Source organism: Bos mutus, chromosome 9 (genome assembly GCF_027580195.1).
Source record: "Bos mutus isolate GX-2022 chromosome 9, NWIPB_WYAK_1.1, whole genome shotgun sequence".
NCBI lineage: Eukaryota > Metazoa > Chordata > Mammalia > Artiodactyla > Bovidae > Bos > Bos mutus.
The window spans coordinates 32,228,131-32,254,653 of NC_091625.1; the positions used below are offsets into that span (position 1 = coordinate 32,228,131).

At 40.1% G+C, this 26,523-nt stretch overlaps 2 protein-coding genes across 5 annotated transcripts in view; one reads left to right on the top strand and one right to left on the bottom strand.

Moving 5' to 3' along the window:
- MCM9 (minichromosome maintenance 9 homologous recombination repair factor) overlaps window positions 1-26,523 on the top strand; it is a 97,063-nt gene that overhangs the window by 19,584 nt on the left and 50,956 nt on the right. For 3 of the 4 annotated variants that reach the window (XM_070376361.1, XM_005901640.3, XM_070376360.1), the window contains 3 exons: window positions 106-306; window positions 4,514-4,639; window positions 5,990-6,109. In XM_070376361.1, the coding sequence (XP_070232462.1) occupies window positions 106-306; window positions 4,514-4,639; window positions 5,990-6,109 (447 nt within the window). Of the gene's footprint in view, window positions 1-105; window positions 307-4,513; window positions 4,640-5,989; window positions 6,110-19,892; window positions 22,137-26,523 lie in introns of those variants that run through there. The other variant, XM_070376362.1, reaches the window with a different exon arrangement.
- ASF1A (anti-silencing function 1A histone chaperone) lies at window positions 9,531-22,609 on the bottom strand. Its single transcript, XM_070376363.1, has 4 exons — window positions 22,125-22,609; window positions 16,148-16,263; window positions 11,492-11,668; window positions 9,531-9,991 (listed from the first exon to the last, which is right to left on the bottom strand). Exons 1-4 carry the CDS (start codon window positions 22,231-22,233, stop codon window positions 9,779-9,781), a joined length of 615 nt encoding a protein of 204 aa, XP_070232464.1. The 5' UTR covers window positions 22,234-22,609; the 3' UTR covers window positions 9,531-9,778.

The window sequence follows — 26,523 nt, forward strand, 5'->3', positions numbered from 1 at the left end:
AACCCTGGTGGGGTAGTGGTTGATTTCTTGGTTCTGGTCCTTTGTCGAGTTTGTGCCCAAGCAGGCAGGATGCTACTGCTGGATTCACTCAGTGCTTTTTTCCAGGTGATGACATCACTATTTATGGAGTTGTAATGCAGCGGTGGAAGCCCTTTAAGCAAGATGTGCGCTGTGAAGTGGAGATAGTCCTGAAGGCCAATTATATCCAAGTAAATAACGAAGAGTCTGCAGGGGTCAACATGGATGAGGAGGTCCGAAAGGAATTTGAAGACTTTTGGGAACACTATAAGAGCGATCCTTTTGCAGGTTTGTGATTAAGGGTATGGAGCTGATATTTATTAATGGCATTTCATTCATGATGTTGGTGATTTACATGCTGTGCATCAGTGGCTGTGTTCTGAGGGAGTAGCTTTACCAGTGCCTCTAGCTATAATCTCCCTTTAAAGCCCTTTTCTGGCATAATCCTCTCTGTTTAGTGATCTTACTGGAAATCCCAAGAGATTTTCCATTTCCAACTATTATTTTAATATCTCTTATCTGGCCAAAATAGTTTCAGAGTTTTCTACCTTCTTTACCAATTATAGTTCCTCCTTAAACAGGCAAAACTCATTCTGTTCTGAAACTTTATTCTGTTAAAATCATTTCTCTTCCGATTCATCTTGTATCATTAAGACAGCTTCACTCTTTTACCTAAAAGATTTAAAAATATGGAATGGTAAAAAAGATGATAAGAGAGATGCAAAAAATCTTTGTCATCACAGCAAAAATTTCTGACTTCATAGTCAGAAATTACACTTAAGATGTAATTACACAGATGAAAACATTATAGCCTTTGGGTTTCTAGAGTATTTTTTATTAAAAAATCCCAACTATATAAAACACCAATTAAATCTTCAAGTGTCTGTTTTCATTCTTTCTTGGAGGCATCTTCTGAGAAAAATAAATGGAAGCCAATAATAGACTATTTCTGAGAAGCTTCACCTCAGATCTAATACACAGTGATTATGTATCTTAAATCATGTATTGAATTGGACAGGTATCATTCCATAAAATAAGACTTTCATTTGCTTTAAATACAAGCAGTTGGCTTTTATTTTGTGGGATTTTTTTTTTCTTTTGCTTATGTGTGTAACACATATACAGTGGTTATCAATCATTCTTTTATCTGATCCATACAGAAAGAACCAAAGGTCTCTGTATTATAGCTTCATTAAGCAAATCTTTTACAAATCATGTTGTTCATTCGCCTAAGTCGTCTCTGATTTTACGACCCCATGGACTGCAGTACACCTGGCTTCCCTGTCCTTCACCATCTCCCAGAGTTTGCTCAAAGTCATGTCCATTAAGTCAGTGATGCCATCCAACCATCTCATCCACTGTTGCCCCCTTCTCCTCCTTCCCTCCATCTTTCCCAGCATCAGGGTCTTTTCCAGTGAGTCGGCTCTTTGCATCAGGTGGCCAAAGTATTGGAGCTTCAACATCAGTCCTTCCAGTGAATATTCAGGGTTGATTTCCTTTAGGATTGACTGATTTGATCTTCTTGCTGTCCAGGGGACATTCAAGAGTCTTGTCCAGCACAATTAGAAAGCATCAATTCTTCAGTGCTTTGACTCTATGAACCATATGTATTTTTAAATAAGTTTTTTTACTTGGAGGGTTCAGGATGGGGAACACATGTATACTAATTAAATAATAAGTAAAAAAAAAAAAAACAAAAAAACATTGTTTCTCCCAATCAGTTCCCTACAAAAATCTGTAACAGTGTTAGGAAGGGCATCATACAGGGCTATCAGAAGTGCTTTGTGCTGTTGATCAAAGAGTCTATCTTGTTTAATTAGAAGGCTATAGCTATACATCTTATTTACCAGATGAAAGGAAGAAATAAATATAATAACCTGTGGGAAATATAAGTAGGAAGACAGGGAGAAAATGAGGCAACATTTTTCTTTTTAGTATGAAGATTCTGCTTTGTTAGTTTCCTGAGTACCTATTATCAGCCATATCTTAGCATTTCAAAGTGTGTGTGTGTGTGTGTGTGTGTGTGTGTTGGGGGCGGAGGGAGGGTGGTGAAGGTGGGGAGCTGTATCCAAAGTGTGTCTTCATTTTGCTTGTCTAAAGACAGACATTACTACATTGCTCAGCTCTGGGAGGTTGGCTTGCTTCATTAAGATCTGATACTGTGAGTGCCGACAAGGAGCTGAAGATTTTCTTGTGATCTCAGGGATCCCCTGACCCTGATGCTTAGAGGACGGCTAGAAACCCAAAGGGGTTGGGTTCTGTTGGGCCATCTGAACCCACTCCAGGGTGACTTATCATCTTAGACCTAAGTTCTCTTCATTGGGGTAAATAATGGCCATGCCACAAGAGTGGATTACATGGGCACACTATTAACACAGTCTAGAACCAGAAATTTGCCCCGAGGAGGAGAGGAAGGAAAGTGTTGGTGTATCATTCCCCCTAATGAATTATCTTCCGTGATAGAGTCATGAGAGCTTCTATTGCCATGACCCAAGGAATTAAGTTCTTCAACTTTAGATAACAAATTTAGGGAATGGACCTTCCCCTTTGCCTTTCTCTGGTACCTCATATCTGACTTCAGTTTCTCTTTTATGATGACCACAGTGTGAGGAAATGGTGAGATAAGAAATAGGTACAAGTAATACAGGTATAATAGTTTCAGTAGCTCCTATGTGCCAGGCACTATTCTGTGTGCTGTGCAATAATTAACTCCTGAACAGCTCTATCTGCAATACCATTATCATCTCCATCTCACAGATAAGGAGATGGAGGCGGAGAGAGTCAGAACCTTGCCCGAGGTCAGGCAGCTAGTAAGTAACACTGGGCTCTGACCTGAAAGCCCATAGGAAGTGCTTCCTGTCAGCACATTAGTCAGGGAATCCACCTTTACTCAGAAAGCTGGCTCTCTGACAGCTTTGGCTTGAGTGTCTCCCAGGCCAGTCTGTCCACTTGTCCCCTGCTTACTGAAGCTATCGTTTCTTTCTATGTGTAATTTCTAGATTCTGGTCAGAATTTATGTACCTGCTGTCAGGTCTTAACTATGTAGATCTCAGACATTTCGTCTTTTTCTCTGGGCTTTCTACCTTGGAAAAGGGAAGGAATCCCTTTAGCAGTTAATGAAATTCCTTCCAGGGTTGACTAATTCTTTTTTTGGTTCCTGTTTTATTTACACTAGAATGTTTTCTCTCTTCACTACTTCTGCCATCCCAGGTTACATCACCAGAGCTTAATTGCCACTGAGTCAATTTTGATTCATTACAAAAGTAGCCTTTGTGCATAGGGCCATAAATTATGGAGGAACCCCTTTCCTTTATCTTGGTGAAAAAACTTCTGGAACTGGTGTCATCAACTAAAGTAGTACTTGTATGATTATCTTCCTCCTCAAAAGAGCTATCACTGAAACGTACAAACTCAAAGTTAAATATAAAAGCCCTCAGATGTGCAAATTAGTTACCAGCATGAGGACATTGGGTTTCCCTGGTGGCTCAGATGATAAAGAATCTGCCTGCAATGCCGGAGACCTGGGTTCAATCCCTGGGTTGAAAGGATACCCTGGAAGAGGGCATGGCAACCCACTCCAGTATTCTTGCCTGGAGAATCCCACGAACAGAGGAGCCTGGCAGGCTGCAGTCCATGGGGTCACAAAAAGTCGGACATGACTGAGCGACTAGACACACAACATAAAGACATTAATTTCTGGTAACGTGAATGTAGACACACAGAGTGCCATCACAGTAGTGAGTTCCAAATAAGACAAACTCAGGAAAGGCTGGTTAGAATCTATGACCTCATTGGTTGACTGGTCAATGACAGAACGAAATATCTAAATTATTCATGGATGGGATAGGCAGATTTTTGGATTTAGTGTCTGACATTTCTAGAAACAGAACCTAAGACAATGATAACCTCTTACTTAAAGCATGTGATCAGAAGAATCTTAAGAACTCCAGCTTGGACTCCTAGAGTTGTTTATAATGATCTTCTGAATATCCTGATAACACAGATACTGAGTCTAGATAAAACAGAATTTACCAAACTGCTCAGAGCAAATGCTGAATTGACTCACAGGATGGGTTGATTTTACCTCCTTTATACCTCTGAAGAACCTCCAAGTACCTTACATAGTTTTCTACAGTCTGACTCATTGTTTCTGAGAACACCTTCCTTTTATTTAGGAGTGGAGTAATTTTACTGAAATTATTGCACAGGAAGTGCAGCTGGTATTAAGGGATAATGCTAGCCTGATGAGGGAGAAAAGAGATTTCTTTCTGTCCCTTATAAATATGCTAAATTTATAGAAACTTAAAACAGGTGGCAGCCAGAACTTTTCATCTCAAGGCATTGATAAGAAAAGGACTTTTAGGAACAAAACAACATTATTCACTCCTTTTAGTCAGATCATTTTAGAGTGTTTATAAGAAGATAGGACAGAAAGGGAAATTTCAGTTAGTATTTCTTGAAAAATTATGATAACTCATCTTTCTGCTTTTCCTAGGAAGGAATGAAATATTGGCCAGCTTGTGCCCTCAAGTTTTTGGAATGTACCTAGTAAAGCTTGCTGTGGCCATGGTGCTGGCTGGTGGGATTCAAAGAACCGATGCTACAGGAACACGGGTCAGAGGTTGGTACCCATTAAGATTTCTGAGAAATACTAACACATACAGTAAGAAGAGAAGCTACGATTTCCCTTTGCTGAATGAAAAATTGCTTGTTGAGCTTTATTTTCCAAATGCAGTCTTTTAAAAACTGACAGTTGTTCACTGTCTAACACTCAGTCCAACATCAGGAACTACTTTGTAGAATTCCAGTCTTTCCAAAGACTTTTGCCTATAAGGGAGCCACAATATAAAATCTTTGTTTCTTTTACTGTCTGTGTTTTTCATTGGATTTCCAGTCTTTCTCCTGTCTCCAAGTCAGTGTCTCTCCATCTGTGCCTGTCAGTGTGTGTCTCTTAGACTGTTGCTCTCAGTCACTGCCTGCTGGTTCGCCTTCTGCTGGTGGGCAGCAAATATGCCATCTGCTGAGAGGTGCTACTGTAGGTCACGCATTCAAGCCAAAATGACTCTTAAGTCATTTCCAAATGGCAGGGAGCTCTTGTGTGGTTAAAACACTTAACTGACCTGAAGGGCATAAATTAGGTTTATTATGGCCCTCATATAGGTAGTATAAGGGCCATAATAACCAAAGGCTTAACCAAAAGACTAAAAGGACATTATTGTAAACCAGGTGTTGGTAAGGACTCAAAAACCATACTGTACAGTATAGAATACTAAGTATAATAAGGTTTATGCATATTGTATTTCTTGATTACCTACTGTTACAAGGCATTCTGCTAAATGTTGAACTTTAATAGTATTTCCCTATTAATATTTTCAGAAAATACTTGAATATGACTGAATAAATTTGCTTGGTCAGTGAGATAACATCTGCCACAGGATATTCACATGTTTTTCTATGTTACATTCAAAAAGTAAGAACTTATAAGAGAGATGTTTCATGAAACTACTAAAATTTTCATAGAATGAAAAGGTTTTCACTTAACTGTTAGAATCATAAGTGATTTGGTGTTTATAAAGCACGTACAAAGTCGCAAACACTTATAAGTATACTTGTATGGATGGATGGAAAGAATTAATCACAGTAGTTTGATATTTAAAATAAATTAAATAAAATCAGAAACTTTATAAGCCAGAAGTTTTTTAAATGTTAAACACAGTCCCTAAACATCTGGAACTAGAACAAAAATCTCTTAAAAGTTTTTAATTTTAAATGCTGCACTCAGAAATCCAAAGACTATTATTTATTTTGAAAGTTAACTTTTCTAAGGACATTCTGGATAAAGTCTTCCTTGAATGACCTTAAACTAAAATACTATATAAAATAAAAATTGTGTGAGCATTCCAAATGGACCATTTTTGACTAATTATGAGTCTTTTCATAGCAGTTAGAAACTTTATTTATGCTTTTCTAGGTGAATCTCATCTTTTATTGGTTGGGGATCCTGGCACAGGGAAATCTCAATTCCTCAAATATGCAGCAAAGATTACACCAAGATCTGTGCTCACCACAGGAATTGGATCTACTAGTGCAGGTATTTTATGTGATGATTTCAGTTATTTAATGTTACTTCAGAAGCTAACACAATGGTTATTTTCTTGTGAAAAAGTACCTGTAATAGGATATATTTCAAGATTTTTGTGTTACTGCCAAAAACCTAATATTCAGCATTACTTTTGTCGCTCTAAGAAAATATTTCAAAAGCTCCACCTTCACTTATTTTTCAAAAGCTTTTTCCATGTGTCTTTTTTGTATCTTAGTTTTGAATGATTGTGTTCAACGTTCTCATTCTCTAGTGATTACTTTTGTACATGCTTAAGCAGCATCTGTAATTCTGTGAAGACCCAGCAAACAGTGCTGAAACTAACTAAATAGGGGTAAGATCTCACTTTACAAATAGATGGCATAAAGCTTAAGGCATTTTCATACTCGTGGATCTCACAGACAACAGTGATTCCTGCTAAAAATTCTTAGGTAGAAAATGTGTCTTAGATGTGGAAAGTGTACTTTTATCACTGCAACATGGAGCTTCATTCATACACTGTAATGATTCTTCAACAAGTACAGTATATTTAAAGCCTTTGCTGATAGAATGTTAAGATTTGATTATAAAGTGACTTTAGGAAAAAATTATTTTAAAGGACATGTTTTGATGCCATTTAAAATTTCTACACTGTTTTGACTGGGAAAATATTTCTCCTGTTCTCCTATAGTAGGCCTTTGGTTTCATACATTTTACAAATGTTACTGGTTAGGGATGTCTACTGTCCATGGCCTGTACTCAGATTTCTTATGAGAAGCTTATATTTGAAAACTTATAAAGCAGGAAGTGCTCCATTATGGTCCTTAGTAATAAGATCTCTGTTTTAAGGGGTCTCAGCTTTGAAATATAACTAAACAGTATATTAAGCACTGACAGGAAGGGATTTGTGGACTGAGAAGAGTAGACAAGCTTTAGGGTACTGGAAGGGGAAAAGACAGGAATATATGAAGAAGACTTCATGTGCATTTCAAAATTTTATGACTCAGTATTTTAGAGTTCTGTATTAAATGATATTAACAATGAACGAATAAAAGAGTTTCCCCAGTAATGACATGGAATGTTTCCTAATTATTATATGGAGTGTCAAGAAATAAGACCAGGCTAATTTGTGGACTACTAGTATTTCAGAGTATTTGGACAGTTTTAAACTGAATGGCTGCTGAATTCACTGAATTAGCACTTTCTGTCTTATTGCCAAGGTTATAATCCAAATATGAAAGAAATGGCAGGTAGAAGGAATATAAATTTTAGAACTGGAGATAAGTTATTGCTACTTCTAATCCACCCAAAGGGCCAGACTACCCTTTATTTAAACTGTATCACAACCCATTAGAGGGTCTATTCATCGGTCAGAACCAGCACTTTCAAAACAAAATACAGTAACAGATACTACAGTATACTAGTGCACAGAGAAGGTGCACTATTACGGGTGTATTATGTGCAAATTGTTAATATACATACTTGTGTTATGGGGGTCATACTTAAACTTCTTTTTTTACCATAGATTACAGTAAAATGTTTTGAAAACTGTTGCCATTGACTTTCTTGTTAACTAGAAAACCTCAAACCTGAGGGTTAAGACCACATGAAAGCCTAAGGCTATATAAGATTATAAATGAACGAATGCACGCATGTTTCTCAGACTTCAGCTTGTTCTCTCAGCTCCAATGATAGCCACATTCCCTCTGGCCTACTCGCCTATTTCCTTTGTGGCATAAGTAACTTGTTCATGTTTATCTTCTCAGGACACAGCTATTCACTATGATCAGAAAGGGAAAAAACATTTCCAAACTTTCTAGCTGTTATTTCAGGCAGTGTCTAGCTAAAAAGAAAAAATAAAAAACAACCTATGCATTCTAGTTTCTTAGTTCCTAATGTTTGAATACTCTTTATTTTTTAAAATTATAGAACCATCAAAATGTTAAATAAGAGAGAATAGTTTTTAAGCTTCAAACTTCTGTGAAAATTGGCTGTCAGTTTACAAATTGATTTAAAAACCTAACTGTTTGATGTCAGTACAAATCAATCATAATTAATCAGGATAAAAACTCAGCTGTGAACTGATTTGGTAATTTGGCTTATATATGCTTTATTTCTAATAAGCATGTATTGTGTTCCTGTTATATTAATCACTGAGCTCTTGGTTGGAAAGTATTAGTTTTATTTTCATTTTAATATTTTAACATTTTCTTTTAATTGCAATTAGACAAAAATGAAATTTTCTTCATGTTGTTTTAACAGTCGTACGTATTTTACTTTTAAAGTCTATGAACTAGTTAGTGGACAGTATTTTAATTATCTGGTATACTAAACTTCAGAGTTTAACATTTAGCAAAATTTTGCTTCACAAAGTCACTTTGTAGAATGACAGGAAATATATACAGCTTCAAATCCATATTCAGACATATGCCCCTTTCCCTTCCTCAAAATAAATGCTTTTAAAAAGTGCAGTATAAAAGTTTTAGCTATGAAGGCACTGCATAATTCTGTATTATATGGCTAATGTCTTGATTAGCAGCAAGAGTGATGAGAATATTCTACACTTAATTTACTGGAACATAAGAAACTTTTTGAGGAAGGACTTAGCTCTCATCAAAGAAAAAGAACCTTTTGTCCCGTTTAGTTAATGCATTCCTTTTCAAGATTGCTTTTAAAAAACCTCATCTGAAAAAGCTATCTAGAAATTGTCTACCACAAATATTGTACATGAGTGTCGGGAGATTCGGAGAAAAGTACTTTATGTGGAAATATATATAGTTTCATATGATAAAGCTAAATATATATTTCCAAATCTACTGTTTTTATATAAATGCTGCCAACAACAGATGACTTGTCAAAACAGTTTTAAAGGGTTATGTTCATAGTATTTTTTATAAATCTAATGAACCAAAGTCATTATACTCTTCTATTCTTAAAGTTAGGGAGTTTGTATCTGCTTCTGACATGTTGAATTCACTGGGTAATGATGATGTATGATTCAAGAACTGTTGTGATGTCCTAAACTGTTATAAAAACAAAAATCATAGGCAGAGGACCTTATAAACAATTAACCACATTTGTTACCTTAGAACCAAACTGAATGCTGTCTAACATTATATGAATAGTAGACATAAGAGGCTTCAAAGTGGCCTGGAAAACTAGATCTTGAAGTTCTTGGTCACATATAGTTTACTTCAAATCCCTTCTTTAAGGGTATGCCGGGAAAAGAACGGAAATTTGCCCCTTAAATCAAACCAAATTATGTGTTATCACAGGAAGACACATTTAGTTGAAGTGCACTTTGTTCTTTCAAAGGTTAGTTAAGATAGTGGCCCAAAGATTATTATCCAAGAGGCTAAGACATCTTTACAACCTGGTCTAATGATTCATTTTTCTTTTTAAGTGCTTTAATTACATATAGAGGAGAAGAAAATAATATATATGTTTTAATCAGATTAGTTTCAGAACAAATAAAATAACACATTAGAGAAAAACTTACTTAAAAATAGTTGTATTTATATTCCACAATTTGCTCAAATACTGGTTTTCTTATAAACTTTCTACAGGATGTTTTTTAAACAAATTCTTCACATTGCATCTTGACTATGTACTTACGGAATTTCAGGGAAATAGTTCTGTGTGTTTTTATAGCTTAATTTGTACTAAAGGGATGGCAGGTGGTCACATGCAGTCCATGTGGGATTCTAACATGACATTTAGTGAGTTTTCTGATGTGGACCATCCCTTTGATGCCGAAGGTAATGCATCTGTTGAAAGAAGTGACGGTAGATTTGGATTACTGCTCTCTGCATCTTCCAGTTTTTCTGTGTTATCTTCCCAATTAATGTGGAATCTTGTGACTCTGGGATTGGATGCCAAAATATTCCTTTGAAGCTAGAGGATAAAGGAAATATATAAATGGTAAACACTAAGAAAGTTAGATCACTGTATACAGATAGACCTTAATAGAATGGTTCTTTATATTTGTACTCCTAAAGCACTAATTCATATACAAACTGAGTGAGTGAAGTCGCTCAGTCGTGTCTGACTGTTTGCGACCCCATGGACTATAGCCTACCAGGCTCCTCTGTCCATGGGATTTTCCAGGTGCGAGTACTAGAATGGGTTGCCATTTCCTTCTCCAGGGGATCTTCCCAACCCAGGGGTCGAACCCAGGTCCTCCTACATTGCAAGCAGACACTTTACCATCTGAGCCACCAGGGAAGTCTTCATATACAAAGGTATAAGTCAAATAAAATACACTAAACATAACTAATAAATGACAGGGCTGCAGTAAAGAAATTATTTTAGCCTAATGGAAACAAGATGTGGGGACCCTGAAGGAATCATTCAGATCTTTTACTATCCAACAAAACATCTAACTCTATCCTTATTTCTTAAAAGGGAGAGAATCTCTTGAATGCATCAGAGGATGCTTCATTTAACAAATTAACGTGCTTTCTAGATTTTGATGTGGTCCTTCTTCAGTAATATTTTCAAGTAAAATGCAAAGTATCCCCAAATAGGACCTTTCATTATTAATGGTTTCCTATCTTTTAATTATTATTGCTCATTCTTAGACAGAATATTCTAGTTCCTTCTCATTTTGCTATACAAGTAGCCATACAGGTAACTAATAAATTAGAAAGGGAAGGTTCCACATCAGAATAAAAAACATTCTCGCCTTATTATCAGAAAGAAGAACATTCCATTCCACTCCCATGTAATGTTTCTTACATGGTCTGGTAGATAGTGTTATGTTCAATATCACAAAAATCACCAGTTACTAAATATTATAGTTCCCAATGGAAAATCATAAAGTACTTGGTATTTCTGAGAATATCAAGTCACAGACTTCAGGTTCACACTCAGAAACTTAGCTGTTTTCACCACCAGATAATATTTAAGACCTGTAGTTTAACCTTTGAGAATAGCTGATGAAGCAAGGCATATGGGAGTTTTGAGATAACAATGTTCCTATGAAAAACAAAACGTCCCCCTACAATTTTGAGATGTTACAGACCAAAATATTATGGAATAATCAGTACAACACACAGGAATTTGAACATCCTAAAGACGGAAATAGATAGAATCATGATGTATGGGGAATGCCATACAGGGAGCCATTAACAGAGACCTGCTGGAGGCACTTTCCGTTTTCTAAATCATCAGACTCTCAAGGTGCCTGACCAACATTAACTGCTAATAGCTAACCTGGAGGTAGCTTTGAAGTCATCCATGGTAAGGGAACAATGATTGGCTTGCTTAGTTGGCACAAGGACCTCAAATTTATTTTGTCTCAAAGCCACTTTCATAGTGTACTATGAAATGGCAACTGCTTAAAAAACTGTACAGTAAAATGAATGAAAAAGGAATAATGAAAAGGAGTATTACCTTAGAAAAGTCTGGTTTTACTGGCGGATTTTCCCTTAATTCTGTCTCGGTATATTCATTATTTACATAATAACCAACTCTAATAAACTCTTGACCTCGATAGGTGCACGTTATTAGCACAACTGTTACACCTACAGCATCTGCATCTGGAATGAGTCCCGGGTTAGGTGCGTCAGCCTAGAATCATGTAAAAAAAAAAAAAACACACGGCACAAAGTGTTGTTAACCATAAGCAAAACTGGAGTTTTGGTTACACTGAGCACCTTCAGTCAAGGGCACAGCAACCAAAACTTGGAAATCATACTGGGAAGGCAAATGCTCATTTTTGAAACTGACTTATAGCTAGAAAATATAGCTCATACATTTCTCCACAATATGCCTAAGTACCTGAAAACATCACCATGTCTAGAGGAAAATACATGTGGCTACCGTGTGTGCGGCTACTGTGTGTGCTGGTTCATGACGGATTATGCAATATTCAATTATAAAACCTTTTATAAAATATAGTAAACAAATCAATAGTCTTATTGAGTCCAACCTTCCCAGTCATAATTTCAGACCTTAAAAATTAGTAAACATTTAATTATCCCATACAGCCTTTTGGCAGCACATGTTTATTATCCAGTTTCCTAGGACCCATATTCTCATATCCAGTCAACACCCCCCACCCCTCACAGATATTCTAATAGGAAATTAATATAAAACTCAAAGTGGAGTGGAAATAGTTTTATAGCAGAATTTCAAAAAATACAAATAGTCCCACATACTATGGAAATTCAGTGAAGGTAGAGATTGTTTGAGGCAGATCTTGTTTTGAATCAAACTGCTCTAAGCTGAAACTTAAGGCAGGTGAGCTAGAGGTGGCTGAGAGCTCAGGCCCTGTCCACAGCCACGTGGAAGACAGGAAGGACTTAGTTGGAAGGCGTCACAGGCTGGGGACAGGCAGTGGTAGCACTGAGCATGGCCGAGAGCAGCCACTCTGATGGCACGAAGCATATGAAGTCCCACAGACTGGCTACTCTTGCTGCGACACGAAGGGCCATCCTTGGGCCTGGGTGAGCGCTTCAGCTCATGCCTCAGCTTGGGAGCACTTCTGACTGGTGTTCTCAGGCCATTATCATTAAAGACTCGTGATTACTATCTACCTACCACAGGGAGGTGACACAGAAAGGCACCGGACACCCACCTAGTCACCTAGACTAGAAGCCTGTCACCTCAGCTTCCCTACCTCCCACATCTAGTGGGTCTCAGTGTCCACCATCTCTGAAAGCAGAATTCAGGTCTTCATCTCTCATCTGGAATATTGCTAAAACTTCCCTGCTGGTCTCCCCCAGTGTTAGCCTAATTGCACCATGGCCAACATGCTAATGCTATCTAAGTGCAAATCTATTCCTATCCCTTCACTGGGTTTTAAAAACCTCAGGTGATTACCCTAATTTCTGACATAAAAACCCTCAGTTTTTAGCTTCATTTATAAGGCCCTTCACATTTGGTCTCAATCAACATTACAGTCTCTTTAACTCCACCTCTTGGTCTAGAAATGTAAGTTCTTTAAAAAGTAGTAATAATTCTTCATGCCTTTGTGTCTTGCATATATTCCTTCCCTAACTTGCTGAAAAATTCATCTTTGAAGCTTGTGTCAAATGTATCCTTCTTAGTAAGGCACTTTCTAATCCAAACATATAATTAATAGCACTCTTTATGCACTCATATTATTTGACACAATGTCTCTATTAATGTATTCCAACAATCTAAATATGTTTACCCTTCAAGCTTCCCTAAAATTCTAAGCTTTATCTTGGGCAGGAGTCCCATCCAACTCTGTGATCTCAAGTCTGGCATGGTTCTAGGCACAGTATATACTGAGTATTTTGAAATTTATTCATAACTCAGTTCCTGCCCTTACGTGGTTTATGATCTCTTTGGAGAAATACCAGAATAGAACAGGGGGCCTGAGAATATGCTGTTTGCCTTTGGGTAGAGATGGGAAACAGGTGGTTTAGTGCTATGGGAACCTCTCCCACTATTGCTTCCCATCCCCTCAGCAGATTGGTTCTAAGCATGTTTGTGTTTTAAAATTTGTTTGCTAAAGGATTCAGCCTGAGCGAAATCAAGGAGAGAAGCCTGCAGGCCTCTCAGATGATTTAGGATGGAGAAGTGATAAGCAGAGATCTTTGACTCCAACAAGCAATACGAGGTAGATGTCTGGGCACCTTCCTGCTAGCCTTTGACACACTTAATTAAGAGGAAGGCATTTTATTTGGAGAGGCAAAATCATGGCAGACCAGGAGAACACTATGGTAATTTGTTTCAAACATAAAACACAAAACTATTTTAGTACCTTTCTGCTGATAAGAGTGAATTCAAAAAAACGCATAGGCTGAACACGTGATCTAGGTCACATTGTACTTCCTCTGTACTTGTGGCAACATGTGCACACATACCAAAGTGAAAATCACTACAGGGAAATACTTTTTAAGAACTTTTCCCATAGCACTTAAAGCCCAAAGTTGAGGAATATTCTTAACCAACATAAACACATAGAAAAGATAAATTTTTAAAAGTTTGTTTAAAAAATACGGCATGTATTTGCAAGTTTTTTTTTAAATCAGCATTGAAAGGTATATCACTACACCTCAAGTTTCTTGATTTGAATTACGAATTATCATCTTTGAAGTGGGCCTCCCTGGTGGCTCAGATGGTAAAGAATCTGCCTGCAATGAACAAGACCTGGGTTCGATCCCTGGGTTGGGAAGATCCCCTGGAGAAGGTCATGGCAACCCACTCCAGTATTCTGGCCTGAGAAATTCCATGGACAGAGGGCCTGGCAGGCTACAGTCCATGGGGTCACAAAAGAGTCAGACATGACTAAGCACAGCACACATCTGAAGTATAGGTTCTCTAGGCTTGTGGATCAGAGCAAATAGTGCTTCTTTATATAACAATTTCAAGAAGCTAAGAGAATAAAAACTTAGTTCTCATTATAGAAATAGGGAGCTGTCTGTCACTGATTATACTTAACTGCTTTATTCCTCATGACATTCTTATGAGGTAGGCTATTATTCACAGTTCAGAGATGACTGGCGTGGCTAGGAGCCTGACTGAAGTCACATGTCTCTAAGCAGCAGAGTGGGACTAAACCTAGTTTTCAAGTGCAGGGCTTCCCTATACAGGCATCTCTGATACCCTCGTCCTCCGCTAAGATGTCAGTCAGTCACACAACTCAGCTTAACAGCACTTATCTTTTTTAAAAGGTTTTTTTTGTTTTTTTTAATGTGGACCATTTTTAAAGTCTTTAGTGAATTTGTTATAAAACTGCTTGTTTTATGTTTTGGTTTTTTTTTTGGCCAGGAGGCTTGTGGGCATGTAGTTCCCCGACCAGGGATCGAACTTGTACTCCCTGCATTGGAAGGCAGAGTCCTAACCACGGGACCACCAGGGAAGTCTCTAACAGAACTTGTAACTAATATATTTGAGCCTTTCAGTCAGTATATGTAAGCTTTCCTTAACCATTTATTTACATATAATACTTGTTGCTTTTTAATAAAAAGCACTAAGGCTAGGAGACTAAGATTTTGAATTCAAATTTAGGAAAGAGGAGGGAGCAGTGGTAGCTTGAGAGATAGGTTTGAGTGATTCTTAGCCCATATCTTCTGGGATTATTTAACCAACAGTATTCATTTAAATTGGCCTCATCTGTGAAGTGAACCAAGTGAGTGCTCAGGGATAGAAGATTTAGCTTTTTTTTTCTGGTTAAGTCTTCTCAGTGGGTTCTACTTAAATAATGGAATTCTGTTGGGTGGCAAAACTTGTAAAAAAAAAAAAAATTAATAATAGTTTTTTAAAAAACTATGGCTAGTTACTCTTTGGACTATTATAAACATCTTCCTCTAATAAACATGGATAACTGAGAAGTGACTGGATAGTTGTATACAACAATTTGATGTGCACTGAAAGGAGTAGTATTTTTCAACACAGAAGACAATGTCTGAAGCCTTGGCACAGACCTAAATACTGTCAGTGGGATCGGAGAACATAATTATCTATTAGTAGAGTTTCTCCTTATAAATGACAGAGCTGTGGATTTGTAATAGTAACCCTCTATAAGAAGTGTAGGGGAGATGCTTTAGTAGACCACTGGACTTCCAGTGACCTCAGATCTCACAGATCTCTTATCTTCTAACATACCTGGTAACCTAGCTGAATTACTGATTCAGTAATGCTAAAATAAAGTTGTTTTGTTATATCATTCCTAGTGTCTGAAACTATAATCTGAAAATGCATATTACTGATGATCCCAGTTAGTAGTAAGCATTTTGAACCCCTGTTTTGGGCTGCTGGACAGCCAGCCACCCTAAAGGTTTCATACTTAGAGGCTATTCACAGGAAGAGTGCAAAATTAACCATCACATGTGTGCTGCCACAGTGAAAGGTTAACTGCGTGCTGTTCAAACCCCGAAGTAAAAATCACAGGAACACTCTCAGCACGTGTAACCAGGAGGTGGCATTCCTTCATGACACATAAACTTATTAAAACATGAAAGAAGCAGATAAAAAGTGAATGCAGTAGAACCAGAATGATGTAGCCCAAAAGGAAAGGGCTGAGGACCATTTAGAAATGTATTTGGCATACAGATATACCAAGAATAATCTTACCTGAAATACAAACATATGCCGTCCTGCAGGAACAGGGCCCACTAAAACAGAGTCTAAAACTTGATCGTATTCTTCACTTTCTGCAGAGCCCACATAGATAATTTTCCATTCCAGGTCTAGGGTTAAAAACCAAAATATTATTTCATATTCAGTAATTACAAGATGACATCAAAGACCCTTTGAATGTCCACTTACACCATTTATTGGCTGCTAAAATTGGCTTTTCATAGCAGAAAATCCAGAAACACACGTAAGTGCTCCTTATAAAATTTGTACATTTCATACCAGTTTCTCACAGTGCTGTTATGTGAAATACTGGTTCCTGGTCAGGGCATCTCGCGAATGAAACAACATGGCCAAAAGCTTGGGAAATGCTCTTGAGGATTTATAAAGCACACTGGCAGAACAAGGGGTCTGAGAAATCCTTCAGTAAAGAATACCAGTACTATTAATCCGGTGTTTCCTAAATTTATTTGGCTAAGGAATCCCTCTGCCTTTTCTGTATGTCATCATTTAACCTGCTAAACCCACTTTGGAAGGGCTACCCCATATTATGCATAGATCCAGATCAAAGAGCTCCAAAGTGGAAAAATCACTATTTGCCAACTGCTCCTATGGCTCAGAAGCCCCTTAGGGCTTCAACTCAACTGTTAAAGGTTCACAGTGGGTTTCTCCCTCATGGCACCCCTTCCTGTCATCCATTCTTTACATTGGGAAGAGGAAACAAAGGTTTCTTATACCACTTGATGTGTCAGAGTATACACTGTGGGAACAGGCATGAGAACAAGAAAGAATAAAGTACAAGCCAAGTCACTCCATGTAGTTCAGTCATTATATGTAATTCAGTCTTTACTGAGCACCCTTGACAGTGTGCTCTGCGAGAAGAACCCAGAGATGAGTACAATGACTGCTCTTTGCAAGCAGCCTCCTCATTAGTAGGGGGAGGGACACCATTCCACAAATACAAATTCTCTCTCAGACCTCCTGGTCCTCTGAGGATGTTTGGCACTGTGTGGCCTGCCTCTTGGATCCACTCCACAAAGTCTACACCAGCACTCGGGGATGGGGGCGGTGATGTTTCTGGGTCACCTATGGAGAATCTAATGCCTTCATGTGTTGTCATTCTTGTATAACGTTGTAGCTCTTTTTGTTCCTTAAATAGGTACCAGGAATAGGCTAGGCATTACTTATTCATAATGTATCATAAACTGCAGTTTATTGAAGTAAGAGATCCTTTAGGTTTCTTCTTTCTCTTACTGTGTCACGGTTCTGTCCCAGACCTCGGCCACTTTATCTTCAATTTCTAGTACATTTCTAGATGCAGGGTCCTACGTCTGACATCTCGTGAGATTATCTATTTGCTGATGAAGATTAAGAGAGGGAACAAGCAGTATGAGTGTCTAGTCAGAAGGAACAGCAAGTACTAAGGCGAGACAGCAGGCACAGGCTTGAGAAAAAGCAAAGCCACGGGGGCAAGAGCAGAATGAGCAGGAGAGAAAGCAGCTGACTGTGAGATCTGGAGGTGAAAGGTGTAGCTAGAGGATGCAGGGTTTGGAAGTCATCGTAAGGATTTTTGGCTTTTTCATGAAGTGGCATGGGAAGCCACTGGAATGTTGAATGTTGAGAGGAGCGACATGGTCTGATTTTCATTTTGTGTGTTTGCATTAGTCGCTCAGTCATGTCTAACTTTTTTTTGACCCCATGGACTGTAGCCCACCAGGCTCCTCTGTCCATGGAATTTTCCAGGCAAGAATACTGGAGTGGGTGACTTTCATCTTAGGAGGATCATTTTAGTTGCTGTGTTTAGTAGAGACTGTAAGATGGCAAGGGACAAAACAGGAGGATAGTTCAATTGAGGCAAGAAATTATGGTGTCTTGGACCACATGTAGCCATAGAGGGGAGAAGTAGTAACATTGTGGATATATCCTGAAGGTGGAGCCAGCAAGAGCCACTTATTTTTCTGGGGGCAGGGAAGGGAAACCATCAGGAGTTCCAGGGATAAAGAAGGTAATGAATAAGTGGAGATCATATATCTGGTAAAAATTTAGAAACTGTCCATATGTGAAACCTTGAAAATAGGTGGGATTCCAAGGGAGTGAGCCCAGGGGGCTCTCCAAAGTTAAGAAGTCAGGGAGATAGGATCAATTAAAGTTACCCAATTAGTGGCCAGTGAAGCAGGTAACCCAAAAGTCAAGTGGAGAAATGGTTTTAAGAAGAAAGGGGTATGGAAACTACTCAACTAGCTAAGTAAAAAGACTGGGAATTGTCACACAGAGGTTTCCATAATTCTTTGTTCATTCCATAAGTATTTGTACTACTATGGATCGTGCTCTTGCCTTAATTGTTATAAGCTGGCATTTGTGGTCTGGTGCAAGAACGTGGTTATGACTTAAAAACCTCCCTTTATAAAATACCTGGGCATTGGCTTTGCCACCTCACACCTGTTATTCAAAACCTCAACAGCTTTGTAGGTATCACATGGGTTTAGTTATACCTGTTACACAAAGTTGAGACTCTTGATAGGTTAAGTAATATACCCAAATTCACACAGCTAGTAAATGGAAGAATCAGAATCCAAGCTATGTCTCTGTGACTCCAAAGCCTGGACTCTTTCCAAAAATCTAAGGAAGATAGATTCTTCCCTTTTTAGCTCTCAAATCAACAGTGAAATAAAGGAATTTAACTGCGGGAGGTGGGAAGGCATGGCTGAGGGCAGAGGCCAGGGGGATAGATAATCTAGCCTTAAGGAGTATAGGCTGTAACTCAGGGTACCTTAACTTTTATGCTATGGATGCTTGCTATAGCTACCGAGTTTAAAACGCACAATACTTAATTTATAAATTAGCATCCGTTGTTTTGTTCTTAATCTTTTCTTTGAACCTAGCTTCATTCCCTTGCCCCCTGTATTTGAAACAAGAAGGGACAGGATGAAATGCTTTACACAGGTGATAGTTTGAAGGAGTTTACTCACTTATTTAAAAAGTTAACTGTTTCATTTAATCATGGTAATGTCAGTCTCCCAAGTGTCTCCATTTGAGGTGGGAGTGAGGGAAGTCACCATGTAAATTTCAAACTAATTACTCTATTTGGGAACACCTGTGATATAGGGGGACATATGTAGTCTTTGTGAATTAGTACAAACCTGAGGTTTTAAAGTATGAAGCTTCATTCAGTTATGTTTTAAGTATGTATTCAACTGACAGCTCAAAGTATTGATATTGGTCAACATTTTTTAAAAAGGCTCCATTCAGTAAAGAAGAGAAATCAGCAATCCACAGAAGGTATAAGAAAGTCAGCAGTAAAGTCAATGAAAATGTGTACAGGCTTGGTGACCATCAGATCAAACACACCCAAGGTCTCCTATCTCCCGGACTTTACAGGAGAGCCTCTCCTTGTATCTGTGGATTGCTGTCCTACCCCTGTAGAGGTCTTATAGTAGATTTCAACTAAATTCTCTTAAGTACTCAGACTTTTTCTGAAGCAAAGTACTCAAAGACTTTCTGAAACAAAGCTACAGGGCAGCTTTTAAAGGAAAGTAAAAATACGTGAGGGCTATTGACAATTTAAAGTATGAAAAATGGCGGCCAAGCTTTGGAACTTGAAACAAAATTATACAGTAAAAATTTCTCATTGGACTATTCTATAGTTCACTTTCAAGAACAAATATTTTAAAAAACTGTAGCATAAAAGATGGGACTATAAGAAGTCTTTGCTAAGTAAACTCTATTTCCTTAATCCACACAGCCTCTAGGTGGCGAACATAAGCATGGCACCTTTTTGAAAGATTCCTTTGCAGCTTCGGTATGACTCAGCTTGAACTCTTAAAAAGTACTAAATAAATGCCCAGTATAAATGCCTGGGAAGTGAGGTAGACAAGTCAAAGTAAGGTGTATTCCTGACATCAGTACTGTAAAAATTCTGATAGGATTCAGCTTGGTTCTGAAAAGATCCCATTACAAATGGAACACATCAATGGCAGGTTTCAACCATCCATTGTCAAAACCCTGTAACAACATCCTGAATCATCTAACTTCCTTGTTGAGAACTGGCTCCTAAAATGGAAGATATCACTTGAGAAATACCAGTAATTTCAAGAAGTTCTAATGCCTAAAACACTGTACTATAAATTGGGAGGGACTCATTTATTGTATTTCTCTTGCATTTGTCAACTTTTATATGCGATTGATTGTAAAACCAAAAAAATTAGTCTAGTGGGCATGAAAATGGGCCTAGTGGCCGAAATGCTTATGGCAGTTCTTTAGTAACCAAATAGCTTCAAAGTTTGGTAATAAGGAAAATCCCCTTTAATTTTTATTAGCAACGGCCCATTTAAGAATTAGTTTAATAAATGAATTGTCTTTCAAAATGTGCCTACTATTGTATGTGCATATGTGCTTTATATTTGTAGTAGAACTACAATGTACGGAACAGCACACACTAAAGTGGTAATTATGGTTACTTTTGAGTGACAGGGAGGCGGAAGGTACAGAGGACTGTTACTTTATATATGTATGAACAACTTTTAAAAAGTTTATTACAGTGAGCATATGTTGGTTTTCGTAATTGAAATAGTTTACACGCTACCTAAAATACATTATACAGGGATTAAAGGATAATTTTTTAAGTGAAAATGCTTTACATGCCTTGATTAGCATATAATTTAAAATGCATTTTGCTAAACATAATTGTAAGTTCAAACAAAGTCTGTCCCCTATTTAGCTGTAAAATTATCATCGATGAAGTTAAACTTTTTTTTCCCCTTGAAATTTTGAAAATGGAGCACTGGATGGTTTTAATAAAATCGGAAAGATCTTGGCAAATTTTAGCTTTCTAAATTTCTTACTGCACATGCTATATGTCTTTCTGAGGACCTTAAAACGAACTTAGAAAAAAATACTAAATTTTGCATTGCCATCAGGACTTTATTTCCTAGCCCACTTTTGTGTGTTATGTTCAGGGTATTTGGATGTGGAGTTGCTGTAATTAGATTTCAACACGTTCTTGAAGGAAGTCTTTCAAACTACCTAGAAGCCAGTGATTAAGTCCTGGAAATTATTTAAATATTTTACGTATTTCTGCTCTCACGTTAAATGTAACTTGCTAGCTTAGCAATACGTTTCTTCCTGAGAGAGAGGAGAGAAGATTTCAGTCACTAAGGATGAGGAGCCCACGTTGCTCGGGGCGAGCCTGCGCGCCAGCATCCCCGGGCGCCCCGAGCATCCTGGGTGCCGGCTGGGGAGCGCCGGCCCGGGAGCACCCGCGGCCCCCGGAGAGCGCCGGCCCGTGGCGCCGAGGGGCGAGCCTGCGCCCGCCTCCCCCACTGGTTGGTCCAGGGAGCCAGAAATCAGCGCGAGGACAGCCTCGCTCCCCTCCCCGAAGCGGCCGGGCATGGCCACCCCGGAGAGTCCGGTAACTCCAGCGTGAGCGCTAAAAATGGATGTGCCTCTTGCTGGGGGGCAGGAAGGTGGGCAGGCGGGGCGCCGCGCTCGTCACCCGCGGAGAGGAGGCGTCGTGACGCCGGGGTCGGTGGCCCAATTCTCTACTCTCGGTAAGATGGCTCCGCTGCGAACTCGCCGGCGCCGACCACACACATGCCTCTGCCTTCCCACCTCCTCGCCGGGGCCGCGGAGGCCGTTGGGTGCTCGGGGCCAGCCCGGCGCGACCCCCGGCCGGCGCCGCGGGCGCTAGTGCGGGTCTCGCGAAGCGCCCGCCCGCCAGACAAAGCTGACAACATGGCTACCTCCGCTCGAACAAGTTCCTCGCAAGTTGAGCCGCGGCAGGCGCCCCAGCGGCGGCCGAACGCTGCGCGCGCCTGGCCGGCCGTCGTCCATCAACTTCAAGTTTCCCTCCGCAGAGCCGAGCCCGCAGCCCGCTCGGCGCCGAGCCCCGGCCGCCCGCGCGAGGCCGGGCCCGGGAAACTTTCAACGTCTGCAGCCCGCAACTGACAGCCCGGCGGCGGGCGGGCGCCCGACTCACCTTCAGACAGGTCCTCGATGCACTCGAAGGTGATCTCGAACTGGAATGGGTTGTAGAAAGGAGAAGGGTTATCCAGCACCACTACATTGTTCACCTGAACCTTTGCCATATTTTGAAAAAAACACAAACAATGGGGACGGGGGGCTCGTTGCGGCACAATAAAGTCCAGCGCGCGGCCGCTCGGGAGAGCGCAGACCCCCGCCCCGGCGCCGGCCCGACGTCGTGCAGCGGCGACTTGAGAAACTTTTTTTTCCTCTTTTTATTTACACGGGAACACTCCACAGTGTTTTGCAGCTTTCCTATTTCACTAAACTACAGCCCATTCTGCTCTGATAACTAGCAGCGTTGCCCGCGATTGGCTGTACCCGAGCTCTGACCCTCCTCCTCCAGCGAGGGCCTCCGCGGCGAGCAAGATGGGCTCCCGCTCCCGGAATGGACTCGGAAACTTTAACTGCGGCTCCACCTGCTGGTGTGGATTAGGACAAAGGCGGAGAACAAAGTGAGTGGAATACGGGCTGGGAGGCCCGCGCGGAGGCCGCCGGCGGCGGCGGCGGCGGCGGCGGGGGGAGGGGCGGCGCAGGCCCCGCCCCCGGCCCGGCGGCTCCCGCGCCTCACGTCGGGCGTGGCCGCAACGGGGCGGGGTCGAGGGAGGCGTGGCCACGGCGAGGCGGCAGGAGGCGTGGCCACGGCGGGAAGGCGTGCTCGCTGTGGGCACGGCGGCGGGAGGGCGCGATCCTGGCGACACCCGCCTCTGGGGTTTGTGTAGTGGGTTTGTGTCTTTTTTTTTTTTTCCCTTCTGACTCTTTCCTTCACATCAGTCGACGGCTGTGTCGGCTCTTTACTGAATTTAGGAGATGCGAATCTGTTGTCTGCACTAGGTTAGGTTCAGTTGTCTGTATATTGGGTAATATTTGGGTTAGAAGGAAGGATTGGTTGCAGTGGAAGTAAATTGCATTTTATAGACTGATGTCAGCTCAAAAGGAGCAAAGCCATTTTGGAAATCTAGTTCTTGGCCAATATCTACGTTTGGGCACGACAGTGCCGTTAGTTAAATAGATACAAAATGAAGGGCAAGGACACATTTTTCCACCCACACTTTGTGGAATAGGTAATATTTGGGCTGCACCCGGGTCGTCTTTCTCACGTTCCAATCTGGAAAGTCTAGAATAAAAAGATGACTTGAGGTTGGATCACTTACACCAGGTTTCTCCTGTTCGGTGGACACAGCAGGAACATAAAAAGGAGGAAATGGAAGTATCAGAAGACCGAAAGGCAACAGATAACAAGCAGAGAAGGGAAAAAGCGAGTAGAGACCACGAAAGCTTACCAAGACGTGCAATTTTCCAAAAATTCATGACCTGAACCGTTAGTAAGTAAAAATGTATGGCACCACGAACAAGTTCAGAGGAATCTTTACTTGATTATTGCACATTCAGCGTCAATTTATTTGTTCTTGACTACCTTTGTAGGAAAGGGAGAGCTTGTAACACATTTGTGTAAGGTTGTTGAGCTGTTTCTATTTTCTAAATAAGAGCAATATAAAGGGATTTTTTTTTCCTGGTGCATAAACCATCATTTTTGAAGTATTTTGAATGAAACCACTAAACTTGGCTAATTCAGAGAGAAAATGATTTAAGTGTCATCTATGCTGAAAGTTTTCTCTTAGTATGGTGCTGAGAATTTTTCAGTTAACATTCTTTGGACACTGTTCATTGCAGGTTGCATTTAATGAGACTTCTGCATTTGATGGTGTTTTGAAAGTTAATAAGAGACAGCTAGGGAGGCCTGGCATGCTGCAGTCCATGAAGTCACAAACAGTCAGACACAATTTAGCCGTAGAACAACAACGGAACAGTTAATCCCAGGCCTCCCACACTTAGGGAAACTACTTAGAGTGAGGATCACATTTTATCATCGATGGATTAGCAAATACCACGATCTACTGGAAAGGGTTTCCTCAAGCCCAGTTATTTGTACAAATTAGAGTATAAGAGTCATACTGTGGTGACAGGTGCAAATTACATTGACTGATAAACTGTATTCTCTGTTCATTGTTATTAGTGCTGGGCCTGAGGCTACCTCAGATGAAATGTAAATTGTAAGACACACAGGACATAGAAGATAACCATTTGAAGTATAAAACAAGATTCTCTTGAGACTGGTATATATGCAGTTTCCTCATTATTGCAGGCATTGTTATGAGGAGATTGAAATCCATTTGCTTTATAAAAATGACTTTATAAGTTTGGTAAAAATCAAGTGCATTTTTAATCTGCTCATGTTCTAAGTCACTTTCATCATGTCTGACTCTTTGGACCCTATGGATTGTAGCCTGCCAGGCTCCTATGTCCACTGCTCATAGGTGTGTCATTATAAAGTGTGTAAGATTTGTTCTCAGCATCAAGAATGAGATTTACCTGGATATTACTACTGGGTTGGCCGAGAAGTTTGTTGGAGTTTTTCTGTAAAGTGTTATGGAAAAACCCAAAAACCTTTTGGCCAACCCAATATTTTTGGCTTATTTTCTTTAAACTCTTTTATTTAACATGTCATATATGAGTATTTAAGGGGCGGGGGAAGCCCTCCCTAATAGCTCACTGGAAGCCTCAAGAATTGGCTCCAGGCCTTTACTGTTGCCTTTGATGCTGTGAAAGTGCTGCACTCAATATGCCAGCAAATTTGGAAAACTCAGCAGTGGCCACAGGACTGGAAAAGGTCAGTTTTCATTCCAATCCCAAAGAAAGGCAATGCCAAAGAATGCTCAAACTACCACACAATTGCACTCATCTCACACACTAGTAAAGTAATGCTCAAAATTCTCCAAGCCAGGCTTCAGCAATATGTGAACCGTGAACTTCCTGATGTTCAAGCTGGTTTTTAGAAAAGGCAGAGGAACCAGAGATCAAATTGCCAACATCCGCTGGATCATGGAAAAAGCAAGGGAGTTCCAGAAAAACATCCATTTCTGCTTTATTGACTATGCCAAAGCCTTTGACTGTGTGGATCACAATAAACTGTGGAAAATTCTGAAAGACATGGGAATACCAGACCACCTGATCTAACTCTTGAGAAATTTGTATGCAGGTCAGGAAGCAACAGTTAGAACTGGACATGGAACAACAGACTGGTTCCAAATAGGAAAAGGAGTATGTCAAGGCTGTATATTGTCACCCTGTTTATTTAACTCTATGCAGAGTACATCATGAGAAATGCTGGACTGGAAGAAACACAAGGTGGAATCAAGATTGCCGGGAGAAATATCAATAATCTCAGATATGCAGATGACACCACCCTTATGGCAGAAAGTGAAGAGGAACTCAAAAGCCTCTTGATGAAAGTGAAAGTGGAGAGTGAAAAAGTTGGCTTAAAGCTCAACATTCAGAAAACAAAGATCATGGCATCTGGTCCCATCACTTCATGGGAAATAGGTGGGGAAACAGTGGAAACAGTGTCAGACTTTATTTTTCTGGGCTCCAAAATCACTACAGATGGTGACTGCAGCCATGAAATTAAAAGACGCTTACTCCTTGGAAGGAAAGTTATGACCAACCTAGATAGCATATTGAAAAGCAGAGACATTACTTTGCCAACAAAGGTTCGTCTAGTCAAGGCTATGGTTTTTCCTGTGGTCATGTATGGATGTGAGAGTTGGACTGTGAAGAAGGCTGAGTGCCGAAGAATTGATGCTTTTGAACTGTGGTGTTGGAGAAGACTCTTGAGAGTCCCTTGGACTGCAAGGAGATCCAACCAGTCCATTCTGAAGGAGATCAGCCCTGGGTGTTCTTTGGAAGGAATGATGCTAAAACTGAAACTCAAGTACTTTGGCCACCTCATTCGAAGAGTTGACTCATTGGAAAAGACTCTGATGCTGGGAGGGATTGGGGGCAGGAGGAGAAGGGGACGACAGAGGATGAGATGGCTGGATGGCATCACTGACTCGATGGACGTGAGTCTGAGTGAACTCCGGGAGTTGGTGATGGACAGGGAGGCCTGGCGTGCTGTGATTCATGGGGTCGCAAAGAGTCGGACACGACTGAGCGGCTGAACTGAACTGAACTTCCTGTCTTAACTCTTATTGTTACTCCTCCTCAAAAGTATTAAAGAACCTTTGGGTATTCGCTCCAGTAGGTTCCTCACCAACGATAATACCTTCCAGAAGACCACAGGGATTTCCAGATGTGCCCTTGTGTACTTCTAATTAAATGGCATGCCTTAAGGGGGAAAGATTGTAAAAGCATTATTCTGGTTTCAGAGACAGTCTGTAAGATTTGTTGCTGAACAACTTCTTGGTGACTCTCAGTTAACCACATTGCAGCAGATGGGTTGCCATGAATGTTGTCATATGTGAAGTACCCAAGGGGACCCACATGACACTTAGAGGGCTGCTGCTGTGTCGCTT